This window comes from Chrysemys picta, chromosome 2 (assembly GCF_011386835.1).
Source record: "Chrysemys picta bellii isolate R12L10 chromosome 2, ASM1138683v2, whole genome shotgun sequence".
NCBI classification, from domain to species: domain Eukaryota; kingdom Metazoa; phylum Chordata; order Testudines; family Emydidae; genus Chrysemys; species Chrysemys picta.
This window is the reverse complement of record NC_088792.1, coordinates 184,421,465-184,446,128: the sequence shown is the minus strand read 5'-3', so window position 1 is coordinate 184,446,128 and position 24,664 is coordinate 184,421,465. Positions and strand designations below refer to the sequence as shown.

At 42.9% G+C, this 24,664-nt stretch overlaps 1 protein-coding gene across 13 annotated transcripts in view; it reads right to left on the bottom strand.

Annotated features, from left to right (window-relative positions):
- CDKAL1 (CDK5 regulatory subunit associated protein 1 like 1) overlaps positions 1-24,664 on the bottom strand; it is a 790,609-nt gene that overhangs the window by 552,604 nt on the left and 213,341 nt on the right. For all 13 annotated transcript variants that reach the window (XR_010597970.1, XR_010597971.1, XR_010597972.1 and 10 more), the window contains one exon: positions 20,184-20,232. Coding sequence is in view for 10 of the 13 variants with exons in the window: in XM_005281387.4 (XP_005281444.1) it covers positions 20,184-20,232 (49 nt within the window). In the remaining 3 variants the exon portion in view is untranslated. The remainder of the gene's footprint in view (positions 1-20,183; positions 20,233-24,664) is intronic.

Below are 24,664 nucleotides of genomic sequence, written 5' to 3'. Positions count from 1 at the left end.
GTTATTGAAGCAAAATGCACCACCATCACAACAGGGACCCCTCTTCTGAGATATGTGCTAACCTCAGATTGGTCAAGAGCACACTGCAACAAATAAGAAGGCAATGTGCTCAATCATAGTGGCTTGATCTGTGCAAGAAAATACAAATGTCTTTTGAGAATGGAGATTTAAGAGGCATATATGATGGAATCAAGGAAGCAATAGTCAAGAAGACTGCTCCACTGAAATCTCTTAATGGAGACATCACAGACAGAAGCAAACAGATGCAATGTTGGGTGGAACATTATCACAAACTCTATTCACATGAAACCACTGTTTCTGAAGCAGTGTTAAATGTGATCCCGAGACTCCAGACTATTGAAGAGCTTGATATAGAACCTTATATAAATGAACTTGAGAAGGCAATCACCTCCCTAGCCCCAGGAAAGGCTACAGGAAAAGATGGAATTGCAGCTTAAATATTGAAGCAAGGACAGGTTGTGCTTAAACATCTGCACAATGTCTTGCTTGCTTGCTGAAGGGAAGGAGAGGTACCACAAGACATGAAGGATACCAACATCATAACACTGCACAAAAACAAAGGAGATTGGAATGATTGTAAGAAACAGAGGAATCTCTCTTAGTGTTGCTGGTAAGGAATTCACATGAGTCATTCTCTTGCAGCACACATATAACCACAGTCAGCGTGTCTTCCATGTCAGTAGATTAACTATCAACATGGTCTTTTGCACCGAGACAACTTAACGAAAAGTGCCAACGTAAGGAAAACCTCTCTACATGGCCTTCACAGACCTTACAAAGGCTTTGGATCTGGTCAGCAGAAAGGGCCTTTTCCATTTGCTAGAAATAATTGGTTGCCCTCCAAACTTACTCAGTCTGGTTCAATCATTCCATGATGGCATGAAGACTACAATCCAATCCGATGGTTGATATCTGACAGATTTGAAATCCACTGTGTTGTCAAACAGGGATACATTTCGGCACCATACTCTTCGGTGTATTCTCCTCTTTGCTGCATAGTTATGCTTTGTCGCATAGTAGAAAGGATGTACATTTTTATACAATATCAAGTGGAAAATTCTTCAAGATTGCATGTCTAAGAGCAAAAACAAAATCAAACAAATCTCAAAACTACTGACAAGAAAACTTATTTTTGCCAATGACCATGTTCATTGCACATAGTGAAAAGGAGCATCAGCAACTTTGCAATAGCTTTATGCTAACTTGTAATAAATTTGGACTAACCATCACTCTAAAGATACAGTGTTTATGGCACAACGTGTTGACTGCACCAGAAGTATCAATACTAGCAACACACTGGAATTTGTGCGTAAGTTCTTCTAACTACAATCAACTGTATTGGATAATTTATCACTAGACATGCTAAAGTCTCACATTAGGAAGGCAACCACCACATTTCGCCAGCTGACTAGACGCATGTGGGACAATGAACATCAAAGTACAGTTCCACCAGAAGTGCGTTTTGAGCATACTGCAAGGTGGCAAGGGCTGGACCGCCTACAGCATGTGTAAGAGAAGACTAAACACTTCCCACGCCTCCTTGCGTCAAGATATTCTAAAAATGATGTGGGAAACTGAAATTCCTGACACCGAAGTACTCAAGAAAGAAAATTACAAAGTCTAATTATATTCTCAAACACAGACATCTCTATTGGCTGGGTTATCTGCATTGGATGGACGATGGATGCATTCCAAAGTATCCCCTGTATGGAGAACTTGGGGATGCTCCAAGGCCACTAGGCCAACTTAGGCTCAGGTGGAAGGATATTTACAAGAGGAACTTGAAAACTTCCATCATCAATGCTGTGAAGATACAACTAGCAACACCAGGGAGTAAAATAGACTCAAGAGATGTAGTTAAGAGAGAGGAAACTAAGAGTGAAGAGGAAAGTGCAGCAGGCCTCAAGCACCAGTAGTGCACTGGCTTCATCTTCTGGCCCTGATCCTTACACGTGTTATCTGTGGCAAGGACTATCACTTGAAAATGGGACTTTTTAGCCACTTGCAATGCTGAAGCATGACATACGTAAGAGGAGGTTACACACCCTGTGCAGTAACTGACGTTCTTCGAGGTGAGTGTCCCTGTGGGTGCTCCACTACAGGTGTTGGTGCGTCCCTGCGCCTTTGCCCGGAGATTTTTGCAGCAGTACTCATAGCAGCCACGCATGCTCAGAAGCTGCCCCCCCCCACCCCGCTGTGAATCTAGGTTGATAGTACGCATGCATGGCCGGTCTCCTCAGTTCCTTCTCTACAACGGAGGCCCCGCAACTCCGAAGTAGAGGGGAGGAGGGTGGGTAGTGGAGCACCCACAGGGACACTCATCTCGAAGAACGTCAGTTACTGCACAGGGTGAGTAACCTCCTCTTCTTCTTCGAGAGATGTCCCTGTGGGTGCTCCACTACAGGTGACTTAAAAGCCGTGTATCTTAAGGAGGTAGGGACTTCGGATCTGGTAGGAACGCCGTTGAAAGTACCGCCCTGCCCAAACGTATGTCAGATAGAGGGCCTTGAGTAAGGGCATAGTGTTTAACAAATGTGTGGTCAGAGGACCAGGTGGCTGCTTTACAAATATCAGCCAGGGGAACTTTGCGTAAGAACGCTACAGAGGCAGCCAGAGATCTAGTGGAGTGTGTTCTAATGCCGTCTGGAGGTGTAACCTTCTTCATCTGATAGCACAGCCGGATACACTGGGAAATCCAGTTCGAGAGTCTCTGGGTAGAAATAGGCGTGCCTTTGGAGCGCTCCGCAATAGAGACAAAAAGTCTGGAGGAAGTTCTAAAAGGTTTGGTTCTATCCAAATACAATGACAAGGCTCTGCGTACATCTAGTGTATGCATTGAGGTTTCGAATGAGTTCGCATGTGGTTTCGGAAAAAAAGTCGGCAGATGTATTGATTCATTAATGTGGAATGACGAGTGTACCTTTGGAAGAAATTTGGGGTGTAATCTGAGGGTAACCTTGTCTTTAAAGAATATCGTATATGGTGGGTGTGCCATAAGAGCTGCTATTTCTCCTGCCCGTCTGGCAGAGGTAATTGCCACTAGAAATGCTGTTTTCATCGAGAGGTGTAAAAGGGAGCACGTGGCTAGGGGTTCGAATGGTTGTTGAGTTAGGCAAGACAGTACCAGATGAAGGTCCCAAGGGGTGGTCGGTGGTTTAATGTCTGGGTATAAGGTTTGTAGTCCCTTGAGGAAACGCTTCGTGATAGCATGAGCAAAGACAGACGTGTCATCAATTCTGTCGTGGAAAGTTGTAATAGCAGCTAAATGGACCCTGATGGAGCTGAAAGAAAGGCCGGATTGCTTAAGGCCCAATAGATAGTCAAGTATAATCGAAAGAGGTACCGAGGTGGGACAAAGGTGTTTAGCAGAACACCAATGTGTGAATCGTTTCCACTTTTGAAGATAGGTCGTGCGAGTAGATTGCGTTCTGCTATGTAGGAGCACCTTCTGAACTTGTTCAGAGCAATCTAATTCGCTTTGGGAAAACCATGTAGGAACCAGGCCTTGAGGTGAAGCATGGACAGGTTGGGGTGGAGAAAACGGCCATGTTGTTGAGATAGAAGGTTTGGAATGAGCGGCAGGGAGATTGGTGGTTGTATTGACATTCTGGTGAGGAACGGAAACCACGGTTGTCTGGGCCACGATGAGGCAATGAGGATCACCTTGGCTCGGTCCGTTCGTATTTTTATCAGGACCCTGTTGAGAACTGGTATCGGGGGAAATGCATACAATAGGTTTCGGTGCCATGAGATCATGAATGCATCCCCCAGGGAATGTTTGCCCAGTCCTGCTCTGGAGCAGAAATTGGGACATTTCTTGTTTTTTGTAGTTGCAAAGAGGTCTATTGTTGGGTAACCCCAAGTGCTGAATACGTTGTGAATGGTTTTCTCGTCTATCTCCCACTCGTGGTCCCATGGGAAACGTCTGCTTAGTTCGTCCGCTGTGGTGTTCATGATCCCGGGAAGATAGGCAGCTGATACCCGGATGTTGTTCGCAATGCACCAATTCCAGAGCTTCATAGCCTCTGTGCACAGCGAATGGGATCGAGCTCCTCCCTGCCTGTTTACGTAAAACATGCATGCAATGTTGTCTGTCATTATGCGTACGTGATGATGCTTGATTAGTGGCAGGAAGTGACGGCACACGTTGCGAATGGCTCGCAGTTCTAGGACATTTATGTGCAGGGAGGTCTCGGTTGGTGACCATAGCCCCTGTACTGTGTGGTGAGACATATGTGCACCCCAACCTGTCATAGATGCATCGGTGGTCAGGGTGAGTGATGGAGCCTGCTGAAGAAACGGGACTCCAGAGCAGAGGTTGGAGTGAACGGTCCACCAATGTAGCGAATCTTTGACTGGAGCAGGCAAGGAGAGAGTCTTGTTTAAAGAGTGCATATTCGGTTTGTAGACCGTGGCCAGCCACGCTTGGAAGCACCTCATGTAGAGGCGTGCATTCTGGACGACAAAAGTGCACGAGGCCATATGACCTAGTAGTTGTAGGCAGTCTCGGGCAGTCACCTGTGGACTGTTGCGAATGATTGTGGCCAGTTGGTTTATGGAATTGAAGCGATCGGGTGGGAGCGATGCCAACCCCGTCCGGGAGTCGAGGTCTGCGCCTATGAACTGCAGGTGCTGGGTGGGGCGTAATATGGATTTGTCTCTGTTTATTTGTAGGCTGAGAGATAGGAAACAATCGACTGTGAGCCGTGTGAACCGGAGCGCCTCGTCGAATGTTGAAGCTTTGAGGAGGCAATCGTCGAGGTAAGGGAATACTATGACCCCTTGTTTCCTGAGGTAGGCAGTGACTACAGCTAGAAGCTTGGAAAAGACACGGGGGTCTGTGGATAGTCCGAAGGGGAGTACCCTGTATTGGAAATGTGTCGAACCGAGGGTAAATCGAAGGAAGCGTCTGTGGGCCGGATGTATAGTGACATGGAAATAGGCATCTTGTAGGTCGAGGGCAGAAAACCAGTCGCCCTGCTCCAGCGCTGGAATTATGGTAGTGAGGGTAACCATCTTGAACTTTTGCTTTTTAACAAATCTGTTGAGCCGCCTGAGATCGAGGATTGGTCGCCATCCCCCATTTTTCTTTTCTGTTAAGAAATAATGGGAGTAAAAACCCTTCCCTCTGTGCCGTTCTGGCACGATTTCTACTGCTCCCAGATGAAGGAGATGTTGCACTTCTTGGAGGAGTAGCTGCTCGTGAAAAGGGTCCCTGAAGAGGGACGGGGAGGGTGGGAGGTAAGGAGAGGAAGGGGATGACGTATCCAATTGTAACTACCTCTAAGACCCACTTGTCGGAGGTAATATTCCTCCATTGATGGGAGAAAGGTCGTAGGCGGTGTCCAAAGATAGGTGTGTCGGCTGAAGTGGGGGCGTTGCTTTCTAAACCCTCGACCAAGTCTTCAAATCTGCCTATTAGTTGGCGGGGGTTGAGGTGCCCCTGCAGAATTTGGACGACGTCGCTGGAATCTTGGTCTTTGTTGTTGTTGTTGTTGTTCCTGCGGTCTATGGGAGTGTTGTGTGAATGCGGGGTAACGTGGCCGGTGGTACGGTTGGTATCTATATTGCCGTCTTCTGGTCGTAGGTGTCTGGAGACCTAGAGACCGGAGGGTTGTCCTTGAGTCCTTCATTGAATGAAGCACGTCGTTCGTGGTAGAAGCAAAAAGTTTGTCACCGTCGAAGGGAAGATCTTCAATGGTGCTCTGAACTTCGAGGAAAAAAAGAGGACGAGAGCCATGAGCCCTGTCGCATGACTATTGCTGTTGCGGTCGATCTTGCTGCTGTGTTGGCTACATCGAGGGCTGCTTGGAGAGCGGTGCGTGATATGGCTTGTCCCTCAGAAACCATAGCTCTGAACTGTTGTTTTCTCTGTTCTGGAATGTCATCAATAAAGTCCATGAATTTATTATAGTTTTTGTGGTCGTATTTTGCCAGGACTGCAGTATAGTTAGCTATACGAAATTGTAGGGTCGAGGATGCATATACTTTGCGACCAAAAAGGTCCAGTCGTTTGCTTTCCTTGTTGGGTGGGGCGGAACGAGAATACTGTTGTCTAGCCCTCTGGTTCGCAGCGTCTACTACCAATGAATTTGGTGCCGGGTGGGTAAAAAGGAATTCAGAATCCTTTGGAGAAATAAAGTACTTCCTGTCTGCTTGTTTGCAGGTAGGTAGGCTTGTCGCTGGAGTCTGCCAGATGGACTTAGCGGGTTCTAAAAGGGCTGCGTTAATTGGTAATGCCACCCTGGAGGAAGAAGGGGGCTGTAGGATGTTCGTTAGCTCATGTTGTTGTTCAGTGACTACCTCCAAGTTAATTCTCAGGTCACTGGCAACTCTTTTAAAGAGGTCCTGGAATTTTGCATATTCGTCCGAGGGAGTCGGAGGAAGGGGAAGTAATGCTTCTTCAGGTGCTAGCTCCGGCTCTGTTGGAATAGGAGCAGGGCTAGGTTTATCCTGGAAGCGTGACTGTGTTGCCAGGTGTCTCGTGTCACTGGCATATTCGTTAAGGGGCGGCGCTGGATCGGAGTTGCGCCTAGTCGAGTGGCCATGGTGCATGTATTCCCGAGGGTACGATGCCCATGGTGTCCAGTATTGCTATGGTGGTGGGTAGGGCATAGGTGGTGCCATCCAGGGGTTCACCCCCCAAGAGGCAGGGTCCTGAGAGTGGGATGAGGTAATTTTCTCATAAGCTCTATTGCCCAGGGTCTGGGGCTGGAAGTCTTGATATGGAGAAAAAAACTCCCTGTGGATCTGTTTCCTCCTCACTGGAGGAAAACTGCTCAGATCCTGACTCAGGCATTGGAGAAGAATATGCATTCATCAGGGGAGACTGCAGGGTAGGTGATACCAGGAGATCTGCTGCTGAGTAAAGTGAGGTAATGAAGCTCCTGCGGGAGGTGAAAACTGAGCCGGAAGAGGCTGCCATACAGGAGCATTCCTGCGATCGGGGGTTTTGCCTGTAACCTCCCTATCAGACTGCACCGCAGGGGTCGGTGCCGCGGTCGGTGCCGGGCGGGCAATATCAGCCTGCCTGGGGTCAGACATGTTGTAGAATGTCGGCACCGCATCATTCGCGGTGCCGAACGGTGCCATAATAGAGGCAGGCAACTGGAAGCCTGATGCCTCGGCACCGGAGCCTCGCGCCGCCGCCGCAGCCTCAGGCGGCTTTTGCGCGGTTCCTGAAGAGCCCGGCTCATCAAAGTTGCTGAGGCGAGGGAGCACAGGCAGGGAGACCGTTGATCTGCCTGGAGAGACTTTGTGCCTCATAGCCTTGTTTGGTGAAGAAGGGTGTCCCTTTGTAGATTTTTTCAGTTTTTTTGAGGCGGGGGGGCTGTGGCGGGTAGCGGAGCCGGCTTCAGCGCCTGGGTCTGAAACTGAAACGATAGACTTTTGGAGGAGGAGCAGTTTAAGTTTAAGCTCCCTGTCCTTCCGTGCCCTGGAGCTGAGTTTACAGCAATGGGCACATTTTTGGGGAATGTGAGCTTCCCCCAAACATTTTATACACTTTGAGTGTCCATCTGACAATGGGATAGCTTCTTTGCACGTAGCACAGCGCTTGAAGCCTGTGGAGCCCGGCATCGCCGCGGCTGACAGAAATTTTTTTTTTTTTTTTTAAACAGATAAACGGGGTAATTAACTACACTAACAGAGAAACTGACAACAACTAGTTACTAAAAGGGTAATTGTAGCAAGAGTGAAGGATTTGCTAATGAGTCTGCTGAGCTCCGTCTCAGGCCGGGGACGGTTGAGAAGGAACTGAGGAGACCGGCCACGCATGCGTACTATCAACCTAGATTCACAGCGGGGGGGCAGCTTCTGAGCATGCGTGGCCGCTATGAGTACTGCTGCAAAAATCTCCGGGCAAAGGCGCAGGGACGCACCAACACCTGTAGTGGAGCACCCACAGGGACATCTCTCGAAGAAGAACCAAACTGCTTTGGCACTTATACCGTCTTTCGAGATGGACAGTTGTCTTAACATTTCTGCTTGGAAGCAATATTTATTAAACAAACTATGTCTCTTAAATTTGTTCATTTTTAACTTATAGAACTGGAACAATAAATAGCTTGCAGTCTTGAGTGCATTTTGTTGTACCCATGCAAACATTTTATAAATGACTATAAGACAAGATTATATTTAGGGGGGGGAAGATTAATTTGTTCCATTTACAAAGATCAACTTCTGTGCACCTATTACTCCTACCACCAATTTTGGGTGCCAATTTAAGAGAGTTTTTAGTACTCCAAATTTGTATGCGGAGCAGCTATGCTGAACTGAAGGACTATATAATTTGTTTGCATTTAATAAGCTTTTATATTATTAATTGTTAGTTTTATTTGTAGGTAGAATGTGGTTTTTAAATGTTAAATTAACTTAACTCCCCCCCCCCATACACACACACACACACACACTAAAAAGATGTAAAAATCTATAGTGTCAATACAGTTAGAAAACTCAGAAGTTACTGGACCATAATCAGGATCTTCTAGGCACATATAGGCATGTTGTGTCTCCATCCAAGTAGAATGTATTAAAGTAAAGCTAAATAAAAATGCTTTGGCCTTTAGTTCTGAACATGGTGAGGTTGGTGATTATTGCCATGTCTTCCAGGCAGGAGTTCCATAACCTAGGTCCCAGCTATCATAAAAATGCTCTCTTCTGTGCTCATGACCCTCTCACTATTGGTCAACAGTTGTACAGTTCCAGTGGAGATTAACTATCATGAGAGGTCAAGGTCATAGAGGGAAAGGTAATCGCTCAGCTAGACAGGGTTAGTTTTATGAAGGTGTCTGAATATCTGAACTAATACCCTAGTATAGAGGTAAAGGCATAAGTTTGCAAAATTTTCTTGTGTCAGTCTTCCTGTTGCACTGTTTTCCTTCATTGACAGTTGAGTTTTTCTTCCTTCCTGGTATTTCTGTCATGCCATTCAAAAATCATAATGATCTTTGTGGGAACTGAGCCAGGAGGGGGCACTTCAGTGCTAGGAAGAAGACAGTAGTAGTCTACAGATACCTACTTACCATTGGGACAAAGTGAAAGAGAATTAATGTCCGGATAAGGCTTTCAGATGGAGGTAGGAGCTAACTTATTTTTAAGAAAAAATTAATTTCATAACATCAATTTTATTGTGTTTTTGATAACTGCAAATACAAAACAGGATACTGTTTTTTCAGCATTTAATAATTCCATTGTTATGTGAAGAATATTGGGGTGGGTGTATATATATACATATATATATATATATTTTTTTTTTCAGAATTATCTGTGGGTTTTGCTGTTATTGCATTGCTGGATGAGAGGTAACTAATGGTTAAATCCTGCAGGATTTAAAGCAATGGTTGTAGATAGAATTGAATTGCCTGTTGCTCAAATGGACAATAGCAGGAATACCCTATATGAAGACTACCTTTGACCCCTTTGGAGAACTGCATAAACCAATCTGGTCAGGCTCAGGAGACCTGCTCTAAACCTCAGGAATTTGGGCAGGAATTTTCAAACAAAAGGACCTTGAAACAGATCCAAGACCAGCTATGTCGTAAGGAACAAATACACTGGGAGTGGTCAGACTGTCAGACAGTCAGCAGATGCAGGGGGCAGCTTTTCTCACCCAGCCCCAAAGTTTGGGGGGTGATTGGGTCAAGTAGATCCTGGCAAGGAAAGGCTAAGCTGAAGTAAGACAATATGCATTTAGGCTTTTGTTATTTCTAACTTTCTGCATTCAATGTTTCTGTGGATAAATAAATCATACTATGATTTGAACAAGCTGTTCTCTGACACTGCATTTAACAGGTGCTCCCCGCTCCCAGCATGGATTCTATATAACAGAGGCCAAAACCAGTGGGTCCTACTGGAGGTAAGATGGATGTAGAGTGACCACTTTGTTGGATGGAAATAAGGGAAAACCACATGAAAAACGAGGGACAATGCTTTATTTTAAGGGACATTTTAGTGGAACACCATTTCCTTTAGCATATAGAATCATAGAATACCAGGGTTGGAAGGGACCTCAGGAGGTCATCCAGTCCAACCCCCTGCTCAAAGCAGGACCAATCCCCAACTAAATCATCCATGTCAGATCATGTACTGTTCTCTCAAGTGTACATTTCTACCGCACCCAAGTATACAATGCAATCATTATGAGCTTCAATTTGATGTTTAAAATAAGGGACAGGTGGTCACACTAAGGGACAGATCAATTAAATAAATGGTCAGCCTATATGAATGGTATAAGAGGTGCTGTAACCTGAGGTCCAGACAAAAGTAGAGAGGATTCCACTCAGAGAAGTGCAGGTTTAGGCTTCAAGTATCAGAGGGGTAGCCGTGTTAGTCTGAATCTGTAAAAAGCAACAGAGGGTCCTGTGGCACCTTTGAGACTAACAGAAGTAGTGGGAGCATAAGCTTTCATGGGTAAGAACCTCACTTCTTCAGATGCAAGTAATGGAAATCTCCAGAGGCAGGTATAAATCAGTGTGGAGATAACGAGGTTAGTTCAATCAAAGAGGGTGAGGTGCTCTGCTAGCAGTTGAGGTGTGAACACCAAGGGAGGAGAAACTGCTTCTGTAGTTGGATAGCCATTCACAGTCTTTGTTTAATCCTGATCTGATGGTGTCAAATTTGCAAATGAACTGGAGCTCAGCAGTTTCTCTTTGGAGTCTGGTCCTGAAGTTTTTTTGCTGTAAGATGGCTACCTTTACATCTGCTATTGTGTGGCCAGGGAGGTTGAAGTGTTCTCCTACAGGTTTTTGTATATTGCCATTCCTGATATCTGACTTGTGTCCATTTATCCTCTTGCGTAGTGACTGTCCAGTTTGACCAATGTACATAGCAGAGGGGCATTGCTGGCATATGATGACATATATAACATTGGTGGACGTGCAGGTGAATGAGCCGGTCATGTTGTAGCTGATCTGGTTAGGTCCTGTGATGGTGTTCCTGGTGTAGATATGTGGGCAGAGTTAGCATCGAGGTTTGTTGCATGGGTTGGTTCCTGAGTTAGAGTTGTTATGGTGCGGTGCGTGGTTGCTGGTGAGAATATGCTTAAGGTTGGCGGGTTGTCTGTGGGCGAGGACTGGCCTGCCTCCCAAGGTCTGTGAAAGTGAGGGATCATTGTCCAGGATGGGTTGTAGATCACTGATGATGCGTTGGAGAGGTTTAAGCTGAGGACTGTAGGTGATGGCCAGTGGAGTTCTGTTGGTTTCTCTTCTGAGCCTGTCTTGTAGCAGGAGGCTTCTGGGTACACGTCTGGCTCTGTTGATTTGTTTCTTTATTTCCTTGTGTGGGTATCGTAGTTTTGAGAATGCTTGGTGAAGATCTTGTAGGTGTTGGTCTCGGTCTGAGGGGTTGGAACAGATGCGATTGTACCTCAGTGCTTGGCTGTAGACGATGGATCGTGTGGTGTGACCGGGGTGGAAGCTGGAGGCATGAAGGTAGGCGTAGCGGTCGGTGGGTTTTCAGTATAGGGTGGTGTTAATGTGGCCATCGCTTATTTGTACGGTGGTGTCTAGGAAGTGGACCTCCCGTGTAGATTGCTCCAGGCTGAGGTTGATGGTGGGGTGGAAGCTGTTGAAATCATGGTGGAATTCTTCCAGGGTCTCCTTCCCATGGGTCCAGATGATGAAGAGGTCATCAATATAGCGTAGTTAGAGAAGGGGCATGAGTGGACGAGAGCTGAGGAAGCGTTGTTCCAGGTCAGCCATAAAAATGTTGGCATATTGTGGGGCCATGCGGGTGCCCATAGCGGTGCCACTGGTCTGGAGGTATATATTGTCACCAAATTTGAAATAATTGTGCATGAGGATAAAGTCACAGAGCTCAGCAATAAGTTGTGCTGTGTCATCATCAGGGATACTGTTCCTGACAGCTTGTATTCCATCTGTATGTGGGATGTTTGTGTAGAGAGCCTCTACATCCATGGTGGCTAGGATGGTGTTTTCTGGGAGGTCACCAATGCATTGTAGTTTTCTCAGGAAATCTGTGGTGTTACGGAGATAGCTGGGAGTGCTGGTGGCGTAGGGTCTGAGTAGGGAGTCCACATATCCAGACAGTCCTTCAGTGAGAGTGCCAATGCCCGAGATGATGGGGCGTCCAGGATTTCCAGGTTTGTGGATCTTAGGTAGTAGATAGAATAACCCCGGTCGGGGCTCTAAGGGTATGTTGATTTGTTCCTGTGTTAGTGTAGGGAGTGTCCTGAGTAGATGGTGCAGTTTCTTAGTGTATTCCTCAGTGGGATCTGAGGAAAGTGGCCTGTAGAATTTGGTATTGGAGAGTTGTCTGGCAGCCTCCTTCTGGTAGTCAGACCTGTTCATGATGACAACAGCACCTCGTTTATCAGCCTCTTTGATGGTATAGGCTTGTGACTTGAAAGAAGTGCCCACTGAGAGCCAAAGAGAGGTTGCAGATATAGCTCACTTGTGAACAGTTATGCTGTTATTTTTCTTTAACTGGAGAATTTAAATGTGACACAGCAAGATGATAAATGTTCCATAATTTCAACCCAGTTCCCAGTGGACACTACTGCTTTTTGCTAGCACACACTTCTTTAAACCACATTAAGACGGAAAAACAACCAGCTGAAGAGTTGAAACTGGTGCAGTAAAAAAGATAATCTTCCAGTAGTAGCGGTAGCACTGAGTGCAAATTCCTGCTCTTAATATTCTCCTGGCAATACTTCATTGTCTCCCTAAACTGCTGGAGACGTCATAGGAAAATATAAGCCATTGTTCATTTTACAGCAGTGACACTAGACTGAGGCTCTGATCAGGCATTTCAGTACATTTCTGCTCATTCAAACAAAGTAAGAGAGGAAAGATACCAAAAGATGAAGATTTTGGTGAACATTTTCAGGACACCTAATGTGGGACTGAGAGACAGGGGTTTCCCCATGAAAATCTATTTTACATTTGAAAATTTTAAATTGTAAACAATATGACATGATCCTGCCCTCTTCTTCATATTTGTCTCTATTTTTTATTAAGTTTCCCCATGGAACAATTCCTGGATCAATTCTTCTTGAAGCAGCACCTACTGCTTGTGATTGACAAGAGTTGCTATTTCTAGCAGAATGGATTTTCCTCCATCTCTTCCTCCGCTCCGCCCACCCCTTTTGGTTTCCATTTTTCTTTCCTATGTTGTATCTCCCCTCCTATGTTTTTCCTGATGTGGTCTCTCTCTTCACCCATTGTCTGCTTCACTACTCTATTTTTCCAGTCTCCTCTATGTTTATGCTGTAAGCAAAATTCCTCCCTTCATACTACTCACTGCCCTTGTCTCCTTTTCTCTGTCCTTCCTTCCTGCTCTGTGCCTCTCTAATTCCCCACAATTTGTTCCTCTCTACAATTGTTCTGTCTTCTCCCCCTAACTTCACCTCCTCTCATCATTATTTCTCTTTTCTCTCTAGGGGGCTGGCAGAGCTCCCACCCTCTCTCTCTTCCTCTAACAGCTTCTATCCCTCCTCAAGTTGAACTTCAGTCACAAATTGCCAATTTTCCAGACAGTACACCAAATATTATATTTAACTCAGCCTGACTCCTACAGTTTTTATTCTTTATTTTGGCTCTTATTCTTTCAGCATTTCTCTTAATGTGACGCTGCTTGTCCTCAACAATTATGAAGATGTAGAAAGGTGAGAACATTTTAGTCCTGAAACATTATCAGAACGGTGAAATCAGACAACGCATGCAATTATTATTTAATGTACTGGCAAAAGACACACACTTATTATTTAGACAATCTTATAAGTAAGGATACTATATTTTAGCACATACAATATACACCCCACTTATATGCTCACCTTTAGGTGAACTACTAAAATACTATCAGTGATTCATAATTAGTTAACATATGAGGTCAATTAAACAGTTGGCAAACATTGGTTAATATTTAAACTAGGAATGGATGGGCTACTTCACCAGACAGGTCAATGTGACTGAAAGCTAGAGAGGTTATGTGAAGTATGAAAGGTTCAAGCCTGAAGTAATTTCCTTTGCTTGTTTTCAACAATGAAGTCCAGTGACCCATTATAACACTGTATTTTGTGAAAACGGCAGACAGACACAATGTGATTCAATCTGCACTTATAGTCTCCCCATGCCCCAAGAGTGGAATAAATTGTGCACGAATACTACAGTTCTAGCCCCTACAGAAAAGAAAATATCCCCTACAGAACAATTTAACTTCAAGAGGAAATTTAAAAGTAAGCTGATGTCTAAGAAAAAAAAAATACCCCCAACCTCTAACATCTACAATGGCTTTAAGGGTCTGAATTAGTGAAAAGTGGAAATTAAAAATTAAAAAATATGGTAAGAGCTAGCAGTTACGGCCCCTCCTTCAAGTCTACAATGAGAGTAAAGCTTATTCCTTTGCCCACCATTGTATATACTTTTAAAAACGTTACACACACACACACACACACACACACACACACACTCTCTCTATTACAAAAATTAGGGGTTTACAATCATATAGAAAATGTTGACTTGTAAATGTGACCAGCTTAGATACAGATATCCTGCGGCTCCCATCAGTGTGGAAGGCCTACTTTATTGGTCCACCAGCTGAAAATGATGATCCCAAATGAGTTTCAAATGTTTCTACAAGGTGAATACCTGCAAACAGAGGCATTTCGTTCATGAAAGCATTAACATAATATGATCATATTCTCTCCTAGATCACTGACACAGTAATTCCACCCTTTTCCCTATTCAGTATGTCATCTTCACAGATCATCTTGGAATACACAGCTGTGACAGATTAAATGTCTGGGAAAGAAGTTGGAGTGTCAATGGTGTAAAAAGTCCTCCAAGTCCAACTGCTGTGGCATAGAGAGTATTCAAAGTCTTATGATCTGATATGGCTGTGGTGGAGACAAAAAGTTTTCTTTCCTTCATTATTGAATCTGCATACTCTTGGAACCATTTCTGGTGCCTGGCAATCTGATGAATCCTGGTTACATCTTCCTGGAAACAAGTCACTGAGAAATTTTCTATTACTTGTCTTATGGGATAAGAATAAATTCAAATGACTGGTTTCTTCCATGGGGAGAGGTTTTTGCTTGAGTACAAAGATCATTTGATACAAGCTTTGACGATAAAAATTACAATTCTGGAATACAAAAACCAGAAGTTGCCAAAACTTAAGTGTATTCTGCTGTACAGTAGCCACACAGAATAAGCGGATTCCAAGAAGCTGCAGATATAGTCATATGGTACTAATGAAATGCTTTGGAAATGGTCCTTTACATGGTATAGTTTCCAGAATTTACCAGACACAACAGAATAATACTATGAGAGGTAAGAAATTTCACAGTCAGTTGAAAGAGATTATAGAAGGAATTAAGGCACTTTTAAGAGTTGCGATAAAAGCCGAGGTGCTGTAAGAGTTGAAGGCAACTCTGTCTCTTGAACGCAACTCTGTCAACATAGCTTCCTCAATAGGCTGTTGATATGACGACAAATGTGAATCTTCTTGTCTGGTATCTTGGAGACTTGAGAGGACCGAAGGTAAGCCAAAAAGTAAAGCTACATCATATAAATGTTTGGAGTCTATTTCTAAAATACAGAAAGCTGAAGTGGCCGTTAGGAACATGCAAATATGAAGCAAAGACCATCTTTGGGGGTCTATTTCTCAAATCAGTAGGATAAGTCTTCCCTCTGAGGCCTTGTCTTCACTACACAGTTTTGTCAGCAAAAGGCAGTTTTTGTCAACAAACCAGTGGAGATGTACACACTACAATGCTACTTTTGGTGGCAAAACTCTCCTGTTTTGCTGACAAAAAAAAAAACCCCCACAACCGCTTGACGAGAGGCATAGAACTTTTTGCGGCAAAGTTAGAGTGACAAAGCGTCAGTGTAGACACTCCATTCATTATGTCACCATAACTGGCCTCCAGGAGGTATACCACAATGCCCACCATGACTGCTCTGCTCACTTTTTTGAACTCTTCTGTCCAGCATCCTGCTACACGGGCATGCACACCTCCCCTTTAAGTGCCAGGAAGTTCTGAAACTGCTCAGCGTGGAGAACTCACATAGCTCCTGCCTGGACGACAGGGGAGGGTTGGATCATTGGTCTGTGGAGAGAGGAGGCTCTGGAGAACTTGCAGGGAATCACAGAATCAAAACATTAACTTGGAATCCTGCTCTCCCCGGCACTAGCAATGCACTGGCTGTCAGGCAAGCGGGCTGCTGCTGGGGGAGGGAGCACATGAGAGCCAGGGAGGAAGATGGGGGCTGATGTTGGGGGTGTCCCCCTTCCCCTGCCTCAGGATTGGTTGCTTCCGGCTGCTGTCTGAACTTAAAGAGACAGCATGCTGACACACTCACTCTCCCCCAACACACACACACACACACACACTCCCCCTTTCCCCCGCAAACTTCAGTTGAAAAGCAGCTGGCAATCTAGTAGAATGCCCATGGAATAATGGGATTGAGAAACCTGCATCATGTGATGCTGTACCTGCTCCATGAGGCATTGCAAACCCTTCCCAAAGCACCGTGTAGCCAATTGCACAGTGGGATAGTTACCCCACAGTGCACTGCTTTCTGTGTCAATGCAAGAGTTGCTAACGTGGCTGTGTTCTGCCAACACAAGGAGTATAGTGTGGACATGCAACAATGGTTTAAATAAAGCGGTGGCTGTATGTTAGCAAAACTTGCATTGACAAAACTCTGTAGTGTAGACAAGGCCTAAACCTGGACTTCCCGACTATGATTTAAACAGTGAGAGACAAGACTGAAAATGAGAGACAAGACTGAAAATAAAAGCCTCCAGTCTAGTAGAAAGAATTTGGACTAATTTCCACAGAAATTATCCTCTTCTGGGGTACAGTGATTATTCTTAATTCATGTAGGTTTTGAACTCACTAAGAGAGCTTTTTTTTTTTTTTTTTTTAAAGTTTAATTGAAGAGGAAATGATTGTGCTGGTGGTCAGGGGAGACTGCTGACATTTTATCAGGTTTATTTTTTCATATCACCTTCAGGATCCATGTATTTTGTACTATTTCAGCTCAAGAAGTCAAAGAAAAATCTCAGAAATAACCCCTTCAGAGTGGAACCTGAGCAAGCATGGACTCAGTCTATGAAGAGTACTACTCTGGAAACTGGTGCTGGGACAATCTCTCTGTGAACTGTATGAAAAATATTTTCAGACTGCATAAGAATGCTGATGTCTATATCAGACATGCTATCTTATAGAGCCCTGCTGCTGTGTTCTGTAAGTTTATTCAATTTTGATATCCAGAGTAAACATTATTCAAGTTTGTGGAGAAAAAAATTCTTCAGATAGAAGCAGGAGCATCCCTCATTCACTTCTGAAGGTAGAAGCAGCTCAAATGGGGTTGCTGCAGCTATAGCTATATAGCTGTCTCCAATACCTCTCAAGCCATCAACATTTATAGCTTTTATGGATGATGGGATGGGACCTACCTAGCAATGAGTTCTCTGGATTGTGAATGAACCTAGAGAGGTTTGCAATCAATCAAATCAAATCTGTTCAGTCAGGTAAATATACATCGATTTTTTTTATGAAACGTTTAGCCACTCCTCCATGAATTTTCAAGAAGAGAGTACAACATCCATGAAATCTTTTCATTTTCCTTTTTAAAATAGCCCAACTAAATTACATCACAATAACCAAGGCTGTGACATTAATTTACTCAGAAATCGGAGCTCAGTTTTGTTGCATTTTTGTTCACCCCTATACTTTTCTCTAAGGCTGAGGCACCAAAAGTTGTAACAGATGGCACAACAGCCTTACAAAGACATTTGAGTTACATTTGAATTTGCTTGTATTATTTATAACTTTAGGTATTTTAATTTTTACATATTAAAAAAGTCTAAGTTACTCTTCACCAATTATGCTTTTATTTGCTGTATTTCACTTAGCTTGGAAATGAAAATGCCCTAGTCAATTTCACTCTCTTTATATAAGTATCTAACCAGATTCACACATTCATTCTCATATTTTGGCAGAACGCTCCAATATTTGGGTTTCAAATATGCAGAGGAATATTATTCCTTTAAAATAATTTCCCTTTGAAATCCTTTCTAATTACATGGAAACACTTCTATTGGTGTTAGACTTTTGCAAAAAACAGCTTTTTACATCATCTATATTTGGCATCTAAATGTACTTGCCAATGTCCCTTTTAATGTCCCTTAGTTTCTGTTAGATTTATGTTAAGCATTTTACTTTTACAGTTTGTATTCTCCAGTAAATCTTTGATAAACTCTGAGCCCCACTCCCTTCTGAAAAAAAACCCCAGAAGGGACTGGCATCATCTATTGAATTCAACAGCCCAATTAATCCTTTCTATCCAATTCGTAATTAGGATAAGCAGCAAGGGAACTGAGTCCCAAGGTTATGCACAGTCTCTCTAAACTCTGTTTCCATAATTCTCACTTTTTAAAGTTTAATTTTATATACAGACATTTTTACAAGAAGCTTCAAAAGTGGTATTTCAATGAACAGCAACACTTCACAAATGCAATATCAACACTGAATTACAATTTTTAAATAAATTAGAATCAAATCATTTTTGCCATTGCCAAATTTCCTAGCTTGCTTTCAAGCCAGACTTAAGTGATAATCTTATTCTGACTCCCTAAAAAACAAAACTAAAAATAAAAACACACACAGAAAATCAGAGATTTGAAGCTATGTGTACTTTATAAAAATCATGGTGCTTCCTATCAGAATTTTAAGGGTCTTATCTACACCAGCAGATGGATCATCTCATTAAGATGCAAGACACTAATTCTGGATGACACAACAGCTAAACTTCCTAACAGGTTACCAAGAGCAGCATGATGCTCCTGAGGCAATGACTTACTCATTTAATGCCAGCAAGTACCAAAAGATCACCACAGAGAACTATAATGTTTCTAATGTTATGAGAAAAAAGCAGGAACAAAAAAAAAAATCCATAAAAAGCTTATTCTGTTGCTCTGCCCCACCATACAGGGCCCAATTCTGCCACCCCTACTCCCAGTGGGTAGTACATTATCCCATGGGTAGGTGCACTGAAAGTTTGAGTAGTATTTTACTGTCCAAGTCATTTTACTGACTTCAGTGGCACTACTCACAGACTAAAGTACAGGTCAGGGTGAATGAGGCAGGCAGAATCTTTTTTTTTTTTTTTAAAGGGAATCTGCTTTGCAGTGTTATGTTATGACAAATGTCAATTAAAGTAATAGCAAACTGTACTGTGTTTTGGTTGGCAGTACCTAAAGGGGCAGTTTTCATTTTAAAAACAAGACGAAAGCAGTACAAGTGTTATCTTATTCAGCCACTCAAATTATACTTTGTAGAACCTTTAAACTACACTACATAATCTCTTAATAGAAGCAGCTTCTTTACTTAGTTTGGTTTATGCATTTTCATGCTCTGCTCCAAAAACTTATCGTACTCAAGAACAAAAGTTAGAGACAACATCTCATGGACCAGCCGCTTGTTTACATTAAAAGCACAGCCACTTAGGCTGAGCCATGTAGTTTGAATGCTTCACGCAACAGTAATTTTACAACCTGATTGGTAATGGAGACAATGTCATGTAGCCCAGAAAGAACCAGACAAATTGATTTATTAAATAATTAATGTTCACTAGTCAGACTGAAGAAACAATGCACTCTTTACAATACTTCACTGCGAAATATTTCGTGTATATACATGAACACAGCAAGAGTGAACAACCAACATAGTTACACAAGAACCACTAAACCAATAGATTGTTTAGCTGACCTGTTCAAGAAAGTTTGTAGAAATGAGATGAAACATCTAAATAAACAAACTGTGAGAGTTCAAAAGATATGATAATGAGTTTATAGCACTAAGTAAGATGATCTACACAGAGCAAGGGATCATAAACAACAAACACAATCCATCTATCCTATTTAGATAGGTAAAAAGGATTTTTAAAATGTGTCCAAAGAATCTTCCACCTTTAAAATCTAGTAACCCATAGACGTCATCATATTTTATCTTTGCAACCATTACTTTTGTGATGCATACATTGCATAGTGCATCATTACATGAACAGAAAATCCTTCATTTACTTATCTGATCAAAACAAAAACAGAATGGTGTGGAACATGTCACAGTGTGTCTATTAAATAAAGATCACAGCATTCAGCAGAATGGCAGTTATTTCAATTGTAAGGCTTACCTTTAATAGTTTCCTCCACAACTTCTACTACACGGTCTATTTGCTGAACCTGAAAAAAAGGACCAGAAGATCAATAAACTAAGCTGTTTTGATTGATCTGAAAATTCTTGTTTCACATGTATTTCATTCAGTAGTGTGGAAGAAACTAAAATCGTTTTTGGTTATATTTCCACTTAGGATAGTGTTGTGTAGTATTATTTTGTCTTGGGCAGAGAACAGATGATTCCATTCACCTATACTGAAACATTTTTCGTTTTCTATTTCCCAGCAGAAAAAATAACTTCTCTTTAATACGATAAAAAAGGATCCATGAGCTTCTTTTACACAGTCTTTAAGGTCTGCAGAAATGTTACACAGGGTACCTTGTCAGCGCTAGTAAGCTAAGCTAGGTCAGGCTTGGATAAAAAGTGCAAGAAAAGAGAAAAGCAAGAAATTCCGAAAGTTAAGATCACACTCTAAGCTAAATACATTCTATAGAATATCCTGATTACATATTTCAAATTAGGTTTCATAACTACACCTCTCAGAAGTCCAAAATAGATTTTAATCTTTTTTTTAATTAATTGTTTAATATTGATCAAGAATTGGAAATTTCAGCTCATGAGTTAAACGTTTTAGCAAATCGTGTTAATTTTAAAACTGTGGGCATTAAAAAAAGAAGCCTGGTTGCATTCCTAACCTAAAATAGTTGTGATCACTGCCCTTCTCTTATTGTGCAATGGGGAAATTCACGTATGAAATTCTTAAACCCTTTTTAAATCAAAATGTTGAGCTCAAAGAAAAAAAACAGTACATTGCACTTTCATTTTCTTGGGATACGGTCAAGAAATATATTTCTTGAAAGTGTATGTCCAGAGGATTTATGTAAGTTACTGGGACTTCAATACTACAGTGATGACAAGTGAGATACCAGGAGGATAAGACTCAAGGTGCGTATTGCACTATGTGGCTCCAATATAAAGTACCTCTAACAGAAATTAAAGGGAATTGCTTGGCTGGAGCAATTTAGGAAGAAAGGATGTTGACTTCCAATTTTAAAATCTGTGGAACAAAACATTTTACTTGACCTAGAAAAATATACCTACACTGGAATATTCTTTATGTTGTCACAGAAAATAAAAGAATTTGTTAATCCACAGATAAAATGATCATATGTAATTACAGCACAACTCATTCTACTATATACCTTTTTCATCATTAATATTTTAATTACTCACACATCATTTTCTTTCCTCTTCTCACTTGCATGTATAATGACAATCTCTGCACCAAAAATCAATCAATCATGTGTGAGGCCACTGGGAATAGTGGTAGGGCATTGGTGGCCAGTAGGTAGTAGACCAGGGACTGCTATCTCTACTGCTAGAATGGTGCTGATGCCAGTACCAATGGTGATCCAAGGATTGAGAACGGTGCTTTGATGGTGAGAAGGAAGAGGAAGAAGTCTCCAAACAAGATCTTGAGGAGCCCTCGGAGTCATGGGAATGGAGGAGCCACCCCCGAGGAAGCAAAAAATGGTCAGCCTCATCTGGAACCCAATATAAAGTCATCACTGGTGCTGAGGATCAAGAAGCAGTTGATACTATTGGTTCCTGAAGAGACATTGCCCTATAGCCAGCACTTGAGCAAACGAGGGTGCTGAAACCGAGGTCAGCATTGAATCCAGGGGTCTGTAATACATACATGATCGGTGTCAAAGACAGTGTCTGTACCTCTCAGTACCACAAAGGACATTGACTGCAACCTTGCAGTCTGAGCCCCAGATGGTGCAGGATGCAGTGCAGTGCAGATGAGCAAGACAGCTCTGCAACTCAAACAGACTGTGCCAGTGGTGCAGCAGAAGGGGACAATGTAGAAGGCGCTGCAACTGATAGCCTCTGAACTACAGGAGAATCAGGAGCATAAAGGAAGAGCAGGTCTGACGCTGCCGGATATGCCAACATTGTGGAGACAGTCAGTGCCAATGCTGCCATCATTGTTACAGGACTCAATGGACACCACATGGTGGGAACCGCAGTCAACATTACAGAGTCCAACTGATCTGAGCATGATACCGGGGAGCAGTTAGACGAGCCAGCTCCATCATGCATACCAGAGGCCTCAAAGTGCCAGTCAGCACTCCTCTGAGGTGACTAACAGGAGTCCCTCTGAGTCCTGGAATAGTCCCGATTGGTCTTATGGGACCTCTTCCTCAGAGGACCCGAAGGAGGAGAATAATCCATCCTTCTTCCAAGGGAAAGCCCTGAATCTTGAGCCAGGTATCACATTTCATGTTGGTTCTGAAGAAAAGCTGGATAATCTGAAGTCCCCGGTGCCTGCTCTAAGAGATGCTGTTTCAGCTGCTAGTTTATCATCAACTGTGTCCTCTTCTTAAACAACCTGCATATAAAGCACCTTTAATATGCCCAACAAACATCAAGTGTTGGGGGTCACTATTGGGGATAGCTACCACACAAGACAGACAAAGTTTAAACCCTGGTGAGGGCATCATCTAGGGCAACTATCTAGCCGAACTACTGTAACTAAACCTAAGGGTACTACTTTAAGTACACTAACAATGAACCAGGTAGAATAAATTCCCAGAGAAACTGAGAAAAAACTGTGTGAAGAAAATCACCACACAGAATGCTCCAATTCTAGCTGCAGGCAGTAAGAAGGAACTGCGAGGGTTTGGGGCAGCAATGCCCTTGAACATCCAGGGATAGTGCAAAAGCCAGAAGGCACAAGAACCATCCCTATAGGTACTTCTGGGCAAAGTTATCTTTTTAAAGATAGATATTATGTTTGCCCTTTTCCAGTCCTCTGGGACCTCATCCATCCTCCATAAATTCTCAAAGATAATTGCTAGCAGTTCCGAGATTGCTTCAGGTAGTTCCTTAAGTGCCCTAGGATGAACTTCATCAAACCCCACTGACTTGAATATATCTAACTTATCTAAATATTCTTTAACCTGTTCTTTCCCCATTTTGGCTTGGATTCCTTCTCCCTTGTTGGTAATATTAATTATGTTGAATATCTGACCGTCATTAACCTTTCTGGGGAAGACTGAAGTAAAAGAGGCATTAAACACCTCAGCCTTCTTGATGTCATCCATTATTAGTTCTCTTTTCCATTAAGTAAAGGACCTACACTTTGCCTTTTATGTTCCTTGCTAGGTGAACATGGTTGGAAATTTCTACTTTGAAATATTTTGATGTACCATTAAATACACTGTTAACAAGAAATTGCTCTATCATATTGCTGGTTTTTTGTAGTCTACTAAATATAGGACAAATAGAAATGTTTATTAGAAGTGACACTTTTGAGAGTGTTGCTTTCTATTTACACACCAAATTTTCAGACTGAACACTTCGGTGTTTGAAATACAATCACCTTGCAGCCTGGCTTTACAGACTCAAGCATATCTACCTGAATAAGCAGTAACAGATATTTAAGCCAGAGGCCAATCAATTGAGCAGCACGCGTTAAGAGAGCTCTCTGCATGAAACCACTCTTCTTCACAGCGTTGAAAAGCAAATCTGCACCTATATGCTGGGTTTATAGCTCTTCAACCAGATTTGCCATTTAAAATCATTCCACATAAAATTCAACCCAATTTACTCCATTCCTGAAATACACATTGGGAATTCATGTTTGTAAAGGCTTCTATCTAGGATGGCACAGAGCGTAAGCCTCACAAACATTAATGCATTCTAGCCTTATAAACCCTTGTAAGGTAAGGAAGTATCATCCTTATTTTACAGATGCCAGTATACAGTAGATTCACTTACCCTGTTTCCCCGAAAATAAGACAGTGTCTTATATTAATTTTTGCTCCCAAAGATGCGCTAGGTCTTATTTTCAGGGGATGTCTTATTTTTCAGAAATGAAAAATGCCTTATTATCGGTGGATGCCTTATTATCGGGGAGGTCTTATTATCGGGGGGATGCCTTATATTACAACGAGAGGCAAAACTGTAAGTAGGCCTTATTTTTGGAGGATGTCTTATTTTCGGGGAAACAGGGTAATAGCAACCTCTTGGTTCCAGCTAAAAGCTGCTATTATCCAGAAGCTGCCAATAAGCAGAGGGCACTGTTTTCAGGGGGATACACAGAAAAATGAGCATGGAATAATGATACATTGCCCAGAACAATAGTTCTGAAACTGTTTATTAACTTTCAGTACTAAAGAAAACCAAACATGGCAAACAGTAATGGATACATATTATAGCAGCGGTTCTCAAACGTTAACAACCCAAGGCCCCCCATTTTGATTTAAAAACATTTTCGCGGACTCCCAAGCCTCCCGCTAAGCCCCAGGCCTTGCCTCCACTCCACCCCTTCCCCCAAGGCACCGCCCCTGCCCAACCCTGCCACTCCTCTTCCATGCCTCTTTCTGCCCCCCCCCCCCGAGCACGCCCCAGCCCTTCTCCTCCCCCTCCCTCCCAGCGCCTCCTGCACACCGCTGAATAGCTGTATCCCAGAGGCGCTGGGAGGGAGGG